The 11,898-nt window shown below is 49.8% G+C and overlaps 1 protein-coding gene across 1 annotated transcript; it reads left to right on the top strand.

The window, feature by feature from the left end:
* Positions 1-3,280: 3,280 nt before the first annotated feature.
* On the top strand, positions 3,281-11,732 carry CNPY3 (canopy FGF signaling regulator 3). The gene is made up of 6 exons (XM_035111117.2): positions 3,281-3,482; positions 4,803-4,926; positions 5,657-5,753; positions 5,886-6,008; positions 9,719-9,836; positions 10,606-11,732. Exons 1-6 carry the CDS (start codon positions 3,362-3,364, stop codon positions 10,854-10,856), a joined length of 834 nt encoding a protein of 277 aa, XP_034967008.2. The 5' UTR covers positions 3,281-3,361; the 3' UTR covers positions 10,857-11,732.
* The last annotated feature ends 166 nt before the right edge of the window (positions 11,733-11,898 follow it).

Genomic DNA, 11,898 nt, shown 5'->3' with positions numbered 1-11,898 from the left:
GTTTGGGGATGCCTGGTTTAGCATCACATCCAAAGCCAGGCTCATGGTTTGCCTCACTTCAGACGAACCACAATGCTTGTTCTTGGTTTACTGCTCATGGTTTGTCTGGGGGGAAACACAAGCATAGGTTTGGATGTATTGCTAAGCCAAACCATAGTTCAGCCATGCAGAGGTGTAGGAAGGTCAAGTGGTACCCGGTGCAGTTTTTGTTTTTTTTGTCACACACACCCCCACTGATATTTTTTTTTACAGAGGGTACCCCAAAGTTGTTGAGATTTTTTTAGTGAAGGTTGCAGGGAACACCATAGGTTTTTTTACCAATCTGCCCACCGGGGGTGTGAGTACTGATTTCTCTGGCAGATCAGCCTGTTTAATGCAATTATGCCCTGGAACAATGCTAGCCATGCACCCTTGCTTGCTTGTAGATGCTTTGCAAGAAGGGGAGAGCCCGGCTTGTTCAAACACCCATGTCTACAGAGCGGTCAGTGCAATATTAATGCTGAAACACAAACCCCACAGCAGCCATCACTGGAGGAAACTGTTCTAAAATTACGGGGGGGATATGCATTCTAATATTTGGAAGGAAACTGGAGTGAGGGAATCTTCCCCACTAACCCCCCCCCCAAAAAAAAATTGACAAAAGGCTCAAGAAAGCGGAGTCTAGGCTTAGTCTGAATGCACACTATACATTTAAAGCACCTAGAAAGAGCAGCACCCAGGAAGCTGTGGTTTGTTAAGGGTGCTGGGAGTTATAGCTCTTTTGGGGTAAGCTACAGCTCCCAGAATTCTTGGAGTGTGTGTGCTTTAAAAGTATGATATGTATACAGCCTTAGATAGCTTTAATAGGGAATATAACAGTTTTATAGAGGACAGAGATCTACCAACAGTCCAAAACATTCATATATCAGGTGTCTGAAGTGTGCATGCACACCAAAGCTCATACCATAACAAATTTAGTTGGTCTCTAAGGTGCTACTGGACAATTTTTGGAAGGATTATTTTAAGGACTTTTTAAGGGGGGAAATATTATGGATTTGATTCTTTTAAAGGAATTTTTTTGGGGAAGAGGTTTTTTAATAATCATTTTCAATTTTTTTTTAAAAAAACATTTTTTGTTAAGCACCTTTCATCATCCATTCAGCACCAGCACCATCCAATAGTCATTTTAACCACCAATCAGAAAGAAGTCGCTCCAAAGCAGTGCTGTGGTGCAGAGACAGAAAGACCATTCTTTGAGAGCAACCAGATTTGTATGTGTCAAACAAAAGCACCATGCATTGCCCTGAAAGTCCAGGGAACATTAGGTGCTTCTGAACGTCCTAATTCATTGACAATTGGACATGCATGCATCAATATTATTTGCACCTGCAAACGTTTTGGGGCTGTCCTACATACTTCCTTTCCCACCATGAGACTCATGAGACAAGCAAACCCCAGGGACTAGGAACTTGAGCATCCAGCAATCTTTAATAAAAATACGTTTAAATAAATAACAACAGAGAGGCTTGTACTAACGGTTGGAAAGAGGAAAAAAAGGCGGGAGGGGAGAGATAATAGACACAGACACACACAAAAGAACCTCGCAAAGTGGCACCATCTGATATTTGCAGGATTCCTTCCACCAGCCCAGACTTGCTGTTCCGAAAGAGAACTTGCCCCCATCCAGGGATCCCCAAATGCGGTGCCAAGCAGAAGGAACTCTTAACAAAATCCGCTTTGGAGGGGGAAGTTTTGAGCTGCAAACTTTTCCCAGAGGGCGGGGATTCTCACGATTTCACACACACCCGCTCAATAAGAGGGAGGGAGGTGGGTTATCAATGCCAACTCCTTAAAGGAGCAGATATTTTCCAAGCTCTGTAAACTGAGATGGAAAAACCAAAAGCAGGCAACAGGTTAAAAGCACTGTGCAAGGGGGTAGGGAAGACAGTCCGCAAAAATCCAAAGCCTCTTAAAAAGAGGGAAAGAACCCAAACCAGTAACGCAGGGGGAAACTCACCACACAAACACACACAATTTTGGCAGGGGATGAGCTCACGCACTAAAAAGAATAAAGGGGTGATCCTAGTCACCTCAGCGATTCCCTTCAAACTCTCCCTCCACAGAGACGGCTGCTGGCATTTTTCAAGAAAGCCTCTTGGCATGCAGGTTGCCTTGGAGCAGCGAGGGGGATTGCTACCAGCAAATGATAGACTGGAACTTGTACATTCAAATAAACTCTGTAATACAATACAATAAACTCTATATTACAATATATACTTGGCTGTGCTATTACTTTAATACACAACAGAATGCATGTCATTAACTAAAAAATAACAGCACAGACCCTATATATGTCACGCCAGAACATAGCTGCCAAGTTTTCCCATTTCTCACGAGGAAGCCTATTCAGCATAAGGGAATTTCCCTTAAAAAAAGGGAGAACTTGGCAGCTATGCGCCAGAAGCGGTTTAGTCAGAGATGAGCACCGCAACCCCACAGTCGCCTTTAACTGGACTTAACAGTCCAGGGGTTCTTTACCCTTTACCTTATCCCGTTAGGTTGGATCCAACTTATCCCCAGATCGTGAAGCTGAGGCTCCAATACTTTGGCCACCTCATGAGAAGAGAAGACTCCCTGGAAAAGACCTTGATGTTGGGAAAGATTGAGGGCACTAGGAGAAGGGGACGACAGAGGACGAGATGGTTGGACAGTGTTCCCGAAGCTACGAACAGGAGTTTGACCAAACTGCGGGAGGCAGTGCAAGACAGGAGTTCCGCCTGGCGTGCTCTGGTCCATTGGGTCATGAAGAGTCGGACACGACTAAACGACTAAACAACAACACAACAACAACAAATGACTACAGAATCGCGGCCTTTGAACGCAAAGTAAAAGAACAGCCGCTCTGGAACTGGATAAATGGAAAATGTGAATGAGGATGGGAGGAGCATTCTCCCTACTCCTCACCCCCCCCACCCTGGCGCGTTACCTGCGCCCAATATTTGTGAATGCCCTTTTTTACAAAAATGAATGGAGTGAGCATTCCAGGGCCGAGACGAACGGAGGCGAGCACCAATCACAGGACAGCGCTGGCGGCACTCCCATTGGCTGACCTGCGGGGGAAGCGAAGTTGCTCCATTGGAGAAGCGAGAGAGCGCCCCCACATCCCTGCTCGAGATTGGCTGACATCTCAAAAGAACGGGCGCCTCGCGGCGACCCGTTGGCCTCGGCGTGACACGTTCCCGGCTGCCATTGGCCAAGGGCTCCGGTTGTTATAGCTACGCTGAGGGGAAAGGGAAAGGGGGGAGGTTCCCGGAAGCGCGGTGTGCGCTCTGGAGGGCTTTAGCGGCGTGGCGGCCTCTCGCGGGGGTCTCCTCCTCCCTCCATGGCTTCTTGGGGTCCCGCCGTCGCGGTCTGGCTCGCCCTGCTGGTAGGCCCGGCTCCTGGGCACGGCGGGGCCGTTGCCGAGGACAGCGAGTGGGTCAAGCTGCCCAGCAAATGCGAAGGTGAGAAAGGGAACCCCTCCCCCCCAAAAGAACGTTATTGCAGAGCTGTGGGGGGAGGGGAGAAATCGGTGCCTGAGTTTTGCTTTCCCTCATCCCTCCCTGCTCCTCTTTCCTTTCGTGTCGTGTGGATTGTTATTGTTCTTATTATTCATTTATTACATTTGCATACAGCCCTTCATCCAAAGATCTCAGGGTGGTTCACAGCATCATAATAATAATAATAGCAAGAACAGAAGCAAAACAAAACAATAACTCCCACCCCTCCCACAAACACATTTAAAAGGACATGATGATGATGATGATGATGATGATGAAAAGCCTGCAGTTGGGAGCCTTTTTGGCTGAAGGGTGGGGCCACAAATGCCCAAAATAAAATAAAGGGGTAGTCAAAAACAGGGGGCTGAAGCTTCCTATGGGGAAAGGCTGTAGCTCAATGGCAGAGCGTCTACCTTGCCAGCAGAAGCTGGCATCTCCAGCTAAGTCTGGGAGAGACTCCCTGCCTGAAATCCTGGAGTGCTGCTGCTAGTCAGTGTAGACAGTACTGAGCAAGATGGACCAATGGTCTGACTTGGAATAATGCAGCTTCCTATGTTGAAAACCACATTGCCCAGCCGTGGACACCACTATATAAGGTTATAGGTAAAAGTATGGGGAATCAGCGACACTCAGTATTTTACTGGGTGACAACTACCACCATCCCAGATCTTTCTTGATACTGTGGCTGGTGGGAGTTGGAGTCTGGCAGCTTCTGAGGCGCCACAGGTTCCCCTCCCCTGGCGAAGCACTTCCAGCACGAAACAATGACAGGCTGGCGGGTGGGCTAGCTTATGCAGGGGCACTTATATAAGGTAAGGCTGTCAAGAGTGAAAAGGGGATCTGAAAAGCGCCTTGTCACTAAAAATGGAACTTAACGAGTTAAAGAGGAACAGAGAGAACTATGAGCTGGAAGTTGCAAAGAGGTTCACTGAAGTGAAAGCCGGAGTGGTATTTAGGTAGAGGGTTAGAGCTGCCTTCTCCAACCTGCTGCAGTGTTATTGGGGATCATCCCTAACCATTAGGCTGGCTGGGGCTGATGAGTCCAACAACATCTGGAAGGCTGCTATCAGCCTCAACCAACACAGCCAGTGGTCAAGAATGATGGGATTTGTAATCCCAACAGGTTCCATATCCCTGCCTTTTTTCTCTAAATATACACCATTGTTTGTATCAATATGGCTTGCACTGTAAACTCTGTGATCTGCTTACCTACTAGCTTTTGATCACCAATTACAGTAAAAATATATGAGTGGTTAATAACTGGTTGTTTCCTTCTGTCTTTAGTGTGCAAGTACGTGGCTTTGGAACTGAAATCCTCCTTCGATGAAACTGGCAAGACCAAGGAGGTGATTGACACGAAGTATGGCTTTTTGGATGGCAAGGGATCCAAAATCAAGTACACAAAATCGTAAGTGACTGAGGCTGTTGATAGACCCTTGGGGGCAGCCATTCTTCACCTTGTACATTATTGCAATATCTTGGTGAGTAAGTAATTCAGAGAGGGGGTTAACTCTCCTGAATCTTATTTTTGTCTGCCAGGATATAAAATGCAAAAAAGTCACACCTATAAGCCCTTTGCCATATGTTCCTGCAAGGAAGGAAGGTTTCTTATTCCTTCTGCATGATTAATTGAGCTCTTAGGTTGTGCAGTATGCAATTTATAGGACTCTCCCAACATGCAGGCAAAAAAGTGACATTTCAGTGAAGATTGGACACCCTATGTCCCATTGAAATTTAGTGGAACTAACATACATAATTGGATGCTTTAGGTCCAATTCTTAGATGTGCCTAGTTCGTTTTGTGTTTCTAGTCCTCAATGTTACAATGGGTTTTGAAGAAGGTAGGACAGGTAACTCACAGATTACGTGGGGTGAAATCCCAGGGGTGTATGCGTATACATTGTCTATTGATTGAGACTGTGGAAAGGCACATTTTCATAGTTTTGCTGGAAAGCTACATCCCAGATTCATAAGCTCTTACTAGTGAAGTCCCATAACACATGGAAATTGATCTCAAGCAGTAAATTCTGAGTTGATAAAGTGCTGAGGTACATTCTACCAGCTGCTATTTTATACTTGTGTTATTGGACACTCATACAGAGATCTTGCCACTCACAAATACACTTTTTTTGCCTGCAGGGACATTCGCCTTATTGAAGTGACAGAAAACATTTGCAAGAGGCTTTTGGAATACAACCTGCACAAAGAGAGAACGGGAAGCAACAGATTTGCAAAGGTTTGCAATGTCTCGGGATTTCATCTTGTTTCCAGATTATTATTTTTTTAAGAGCTACTTTTCTGCTTGTCGTTTTCTTTGCCTGTCTTGCCTCTTCCAGGATACACGACTGAACTCTCTCACTTCCTTTAGGGTATGTCTGAGACCTTTGCAACACTGCATAACTTGGTACACAAAGGAGTGAAGGTGGTGATGGACATCCCTTACGAGCTGTGGAATGAAACCTCTGCGGAAGTGGCCGATCTAAAGAAGCAGGTACAGCCCTTGGCTTCACACTTTGTCTCTGGCATTGAAGGCCACGTTGACTGATGACGGCACGGCAGTTCCAAGTAACTGGAGCCCCTGGTTGATCTCCTAGAGCATCTTCACCAATCTGGGCCTCTCTGGATGCTTTGGACTACAATTCCCATCAATCCAAGGCATCCGGGGAGCCCCAGATGGGTGAAGGCTGTCCTAGAGGATTCTCCTTTCGAACGGAAGAACTGAAAGCGAGAATTCTGCATCTAATGCTGAAACCACAGGCCTGTCAATCACATTTCCAGGGTGTGTTCCAAAGGTACATTTTCATGGATATTGGTGGGGGTGGAAAACTAGTGCATAACCTAGCTCAGGCATCCCCAAACTTTGTCCTCCTAATGTTTTGGGACTACAACTCCCATCCCTAGCTAACAGGACAAGTGGTCAGGGATGATGGTGTTAGGATTTCATAGTAGATTCTGTTCCACCTTAAACAGGAACAGGCTTGGAAGAGGATGTTGAATGTGCCACATGATGTATACTTCCGTTTGTTGTTCTATTGTAATGTTAGTTCTCTTGCTTTTGCTTTGCTGATGGAGACAGAGACGTTTGGTCTATCTTCCGAGATGCTTTAGAACAGTGTTTTTCAACCTTTTTTGGGCAAAGGCACACTTGTTCCATGAAAAAAAATCACGAGGCACACCACCATTAAAAAAGTTAAAAAATTTAACTCTGTGCCTATATTGACTATATATCTTGAGGATACAGCACCATATTACTAATTGGCTAGAGCTGAGAGTGAATTGCTTGGCAATAATTAGCATCCCAAAATCTACTATACCGATACTAAAACAGAAAATTTAATTAAGTTGTAAGGACTAGAGAGCCTCAAAGTTAGACCCATTGAGAGTTAGATGTTAGTGATTCTCTGTGAAACATACCGTGTTTCCCCTTTTTTAATACGTAGTCATAAAGTAAGCCATGGCAGGATTTCTAGGCATTTGCGAAACGTAAGACATACCCCGAAAATAAGACATACCTCGGAGAGGCTTGAGACCATGTGGGAGGGGGTGCATGAATTGAGCGCGTTGCCAGGCGAGCCGCGCTGGGAGCCTCCCCGCTCTTCCCAGGACTTTTTTCCACTCGGGCCGAGCGCCCGGACAGGGAAACCCCCCCGCGTCAGGAGCGCTGCTGGCCCTTTTCGCGCTGCCAGGGCAACGGACGGCGGCGGGAGCGCTGCTGGCCCCTTCCACACCTTTAGAGCGTCGTGGGCTGCATGGCCCAAGGGTGAGCGGCAACGGGAGGCCTGCGGGCCCTTCCGCGCCGCCGGGGCGATGGGTGGCGGCGGGAGCGCTGCTGGCCCCTTCCGCGCCTCTGGAGCGTCATGGGCTGCATGGCCCAAGGCTGAGCGGCAACGGGAGGCCTGCGGGCCCTTCCGCGCTGCCGGGGCGATGGGTGGCGGTGAGAGCGCAGCTGGCCCCTCCCGCGCCTCTGGAGCGTCGTGGGCTGCATGGCCCAAGGCTGAACAGTGACGGGAGGCCTGTGGGCCCTTTCGCGCTGCCGGGGCGACGGACGGCTTTTTTTCTAATCGCTTTTAAAAACAAGGCGCTGGACTGGAGGGACCTTTGGTTTGGTCCGCCTGGGCTCTTTCTGTTTAAGCGCGTGCCGGGAGAACAGTTCTTCAGAGAGGCTCTCCCGGCTTCCGCCTTGGGCTCTGTAGCACCACCTCCCACACAGAGGAAGCATGAGAAGCGCAGCTGCCGAGGGCCCCGCTGACCCCCGCAGAAGCCCTCACGCCCCTCCCTTAAAGCCATGTTGTGCCGGAGCAGCCCGGCAACGTCTCGCCCCGCTCCCAATCCGCCTTGCCACCCACGAGTGGGCCATTTCAGATTCCGCCCCACTCCCGCCCTGCCTCCTCAGCCGCTGTGCGACCTAACCCCCGCCAGCCAGCCAGCCAGCCAGCCGCCCAAGCCTGGCTCCTTGAAGGCTTTGCCTTAGCAAAATCCCTGCCTAGGCTGGAGCTGGGGGAGCCTCGCGCCATCGCTTCACACGCCCGCTCACGGCGAGCACCAAGCTCCCCCGGCGTGGAACCTGCCCGGTTCCCGCGTGCGCAGGTTCAGGCCGCGGCTTCGGCACTGAACGGACAGCGGCGGGAGCGCTGCTGGCCCCCTTCCGCCCCACCGGAATGTTGTGGGCTGCATGGCCTCGGCGCCCGCGGAGCACCCAGCAGCGGATAGACTTTCCTCCCTTCCTGTATTCCAAGAGCCAGTCTCTGCAAATTCCACCCTTCCTGCCTGCCTTATAAGACCAACGAGCAACAGAAGGTACCATAATAAAATAAAATAAAAACCTAATGAAAAATTAAGACATCCCCTGAAAATAAGACACCTTGTGCTTTTTTGAGGAAAAAAAGTTATAAGACGGTGTCTTAAAAAGGGGGAAACACGGTAATATGATGTTTATTTTAAAAATATTCATTGGAACCCGCGCGACCCCCCGGGAGCAACGGGCCTGCCCCTCCTCAGTCCAGGCCAGGCGCCTCACCTTCTGCAGGGCGCGCACGTGCTCCTCGCCGAAGAGGCTGCCGGAGGCTGTTCTGCTTGTCGGCCCGCGGCCTCGCGTCGACCAAGCCCCGGGCGCCGCCAGCAAGAGGAGCGAGAGCGAGACAAACAGCAGCAGCAGCACCCGCCGGCTGCCTCTCATGTCCGAGGCCGTGGTGGTGGCTGTTGAGAGCTGCGCTCGCCCTGCGTCGTGACCCGGCCGGCTTCCTTTCCGGTGGGTCAGTGGTTTATAATGGCGGCCGCCAGGCACGTGACAAGGCAGCAAATCGCCCTTCTCGTCGCCGCACGTCGCGGCACACCAGCCACTAGTGTGCCGCGGAACAGCGGTTGAGAAACGCTGCTTTAGAATAAATGCTTGTAAAAATGCAAGGACTTCTCTCTGAGTCTGCTTTCTTGCTGCTGACCGCTGGAATGGACCCTGCAGATAACGTGTCCAGACTCCAAGGAGCCTGGATCGTGTTACAGCTGGCTACCGGAGGCAGAAGACACCCGGCAGAGGCTTACCGGGGGGCTTGGTGGCCCAGGTCTTCTGCGGTTATGCTAACAGATGGGAGTTGTAGTCCCAAAACATCTGGGGGGCCAAGTTTGGGGATGCCTGACCTAGCTGAAGCAAGGCAGGTCTGGTGATCCGTGGTTAGATGAGAGACTGCCGGGGAATCCTTTTCACGCCACTTTGAATTTATAAAATTGAAGAGTTGGAAGGGAGGGTCATCTGGTCTGATCCCCCGGCATTGCAGGACTCTGAGCCAGTGTGGTGTAGTGGTTAAGAGCGGTAGACTCTTATCTGGTGAACCGGGTTCGCGTCTCCACTCTTCCATATGCAGCTGCTGGGTGACCTTGGGCTAGTCACACTTCTCTGAAGTCTCTCAGCCCCACCCACCTCACAGGGTGTCTGTTGTGGGGAGGAGGGGAAAGGAGATTGTTAGCTGCTTTGAGACTCCTTAGGGTAGTCTCTTCTTCTGACTCCTTAGGGTAGTCTTCCAAACTCTTCTTCTGAGGCCAGGTGAGATCTAAATGTAATGCGGCTTTCTCACAGCCAAGCTAGGGTTCATTTGCAGTGGCGATGAAGCTGTGGCAATGTGTGCAGACCTACCGGTGTGGTTGAAAATGCCACAAGTAGATGTTTGAAGGAGGATTTCTCTCCCTCTCTCTTTCTGTCTCTGTTAGTGTGAGGTAATGGTGGAGGAATTTGAAGATGTGATCGAAGACTGGTACCGGAACCATCAGGAAGAAGACATTTCCCAGTTTCTCTGTGCAAACCACGTCTTGAAAGGAAAAGACACCAGTGAGTTATGTTTCCTGGGGTGTGGCCGGCCCCGTTGTTGGGGATCCAGCGATATGTTTACGGGCGGCGGCCATTATAGGCGCGTTCAATTAATGTGTGGCCGCCGATGTGCGGGTCCTTTTGGACGTGGAAGAGGGTTGAACGGGGAGCAGGGGTTGGGCAGACTGGGCTTATGTCAAAACCATCCAAATGGTTTTCAGTCAGGAATGGGGAACCTCCGCCCCAGGACTTCAACTCCCATCAACCCCAGCCATCATGGCCAGCAGTCAGGAATGATGGGCATTGTAGTCCTCACATTAATTTATCACATTTCTAACCTGCCTCTAGTCCACAGAGCCTGGAGCAGCTTGTTGCTTTCCTTTCCTTGTATTTTTTTTTTACCCTCACAACAGCACGTTGAGAGCCGAGGGGTCGTGATTGACCCAAGGCTAGCTTGTGAGGTGAGTGACTGAAAGCAATGATTTCGGCCCAGGTTTTCTATTCACCCAGTCATAGTCAATGTGCTGCCCTCCAGATGCTGTTGGACTAGAAGTCCCATCATCCACCACCATGCTGGCTGGGGCTGATGGGACTCGGAGTCCAACAAAAACAACTGGATGCTACCACCAGATGTACTCACTAGTAACCTAAACCCAAAGGAAACTTCATCTAAATAAATTAGGTGGCGAGTGGAAGCATGGGAAAGGCGACTGGAATTGTGTGCTCAGGGAGGAGTGGAGGCGCTGCAAAATCCCATAGTCTCCTTTTCCCACCCCTCTCCTCTCTCCAGGCTGCCTGACAGAGAAGTGGGCTGGCAAGAAAGGGGACTTGGCAAGTTCAAGGCCGAAGAAGTCTAAGAAGAAGGAGGGCAAAGGCAAGAAGGCTTCGAAAAGCAAAAAGAGCGGCAAGGACAAAGCAGGGCAAGAAGGGGAGGGTGAGAAACCGAGTGCCCAAGAGGTCCCTGACCAATCAGAGGAGCAGGATGAAGCAAAGGATGCTGGGAAGGAGGCTCCGCTTTCACACAGGCCGGACGAACTGTAGGCTAGGTGCCAGCCACCCATGCTTTTCCTCGCGTGGACCCACAAGCTTGTACTGAGGCCACTGAGAATTGCTTTCGCTCACCCGAGTTGCAAGATGGAGATTTCTCAGCTTCCTCCAGGGGGAAGTGCCAGGCTGTTCTTGACGGGCAAGGATCGTGGCCTTTCGAACTTTAGCTACCCAGTGTTATGGTGCCTCATCGCAGGTGCAGGGTGGGCCGAACCCAGCTAGCCCCTTGCCTACTTAGGGGAGCAAGCCAGGCAGGAGGAGGGCCTGAAGGACTGGCTCCCTAAGTCCGCGTGGCTGGTGTTCGAAAACTGAGCCCACTGTTTTCATCCATTGATCCCCGCCCCCACCTCCATGAGCTTTGATCCACTAAACGCAACTGGGGGGACAGGTGGAAGGTAAGGAGAAAGTTGTAAGAGATCCAAGGTTGGGTTGCAAGGCAACTCGCCTCTCCAACCCATTTGACTGAAGCCATGATAACCTCTCTCTAGCCAGCGTAGCAGGCTCTCAACTTGGTACATTCCCTAAGTCGATTTTTTTGGAAAGTGGGCTCGGTTCAGCCCTTCTTTACATCATGCAGATCACTGCGTTTGCTTGGAGGGAAATAAGGGTGAAGGTACTATTCATGCAAGGGCCCTGTGCTTCTGTTGCAATATCTTTTTATTGTTTTGTTTTGTTTTTGAATTAATCCTCGCTTTAATGGATCATTTCCTGCAGTTGCTCCAGTCGGGAGAGAACTTGCAGGTTGATGATGCGTTTCTCTTGCCTCTCCTCCCCTCCCTTAAAAAAACATGTGCTTTCTGTTTCTGCGGTGAACATTCTTCCTGTTTCCTGAAGTCCTGCAAAGAGTGAAAATAAAAGAGTTTTTTAGTAGTTCATGCTCCATCCGGCCCTTCCTCTGGCTTTCTTTCCCAGCACTGCTATATGAATGATATTTACCTTTGTGAATCTTTTGAGGGAAAGGTTGCAATACAGTCATAATAACTTTTGTTTCCCCCTTGGAAGATACATGGAGCAGGAGGAGGAAGTTGGAAGAGTG

This window comes from Zootoca vivipara, chromosome 3, assembly GCF_963506605.1.
Source record: "Zootoca vivipara chromosome 3, rZooViv1.1, whole genome shotgun sequence".
NCBI classification, from domain to species: Eukaryota; Metazoa; Chordata; class Lepidosauria; order Squamata; family Lacertidae; genus Zootoca; species Zootoca vivipara.
This window is presented reverse-complemented; position numbering and strand designations above follow the sequence as displayed.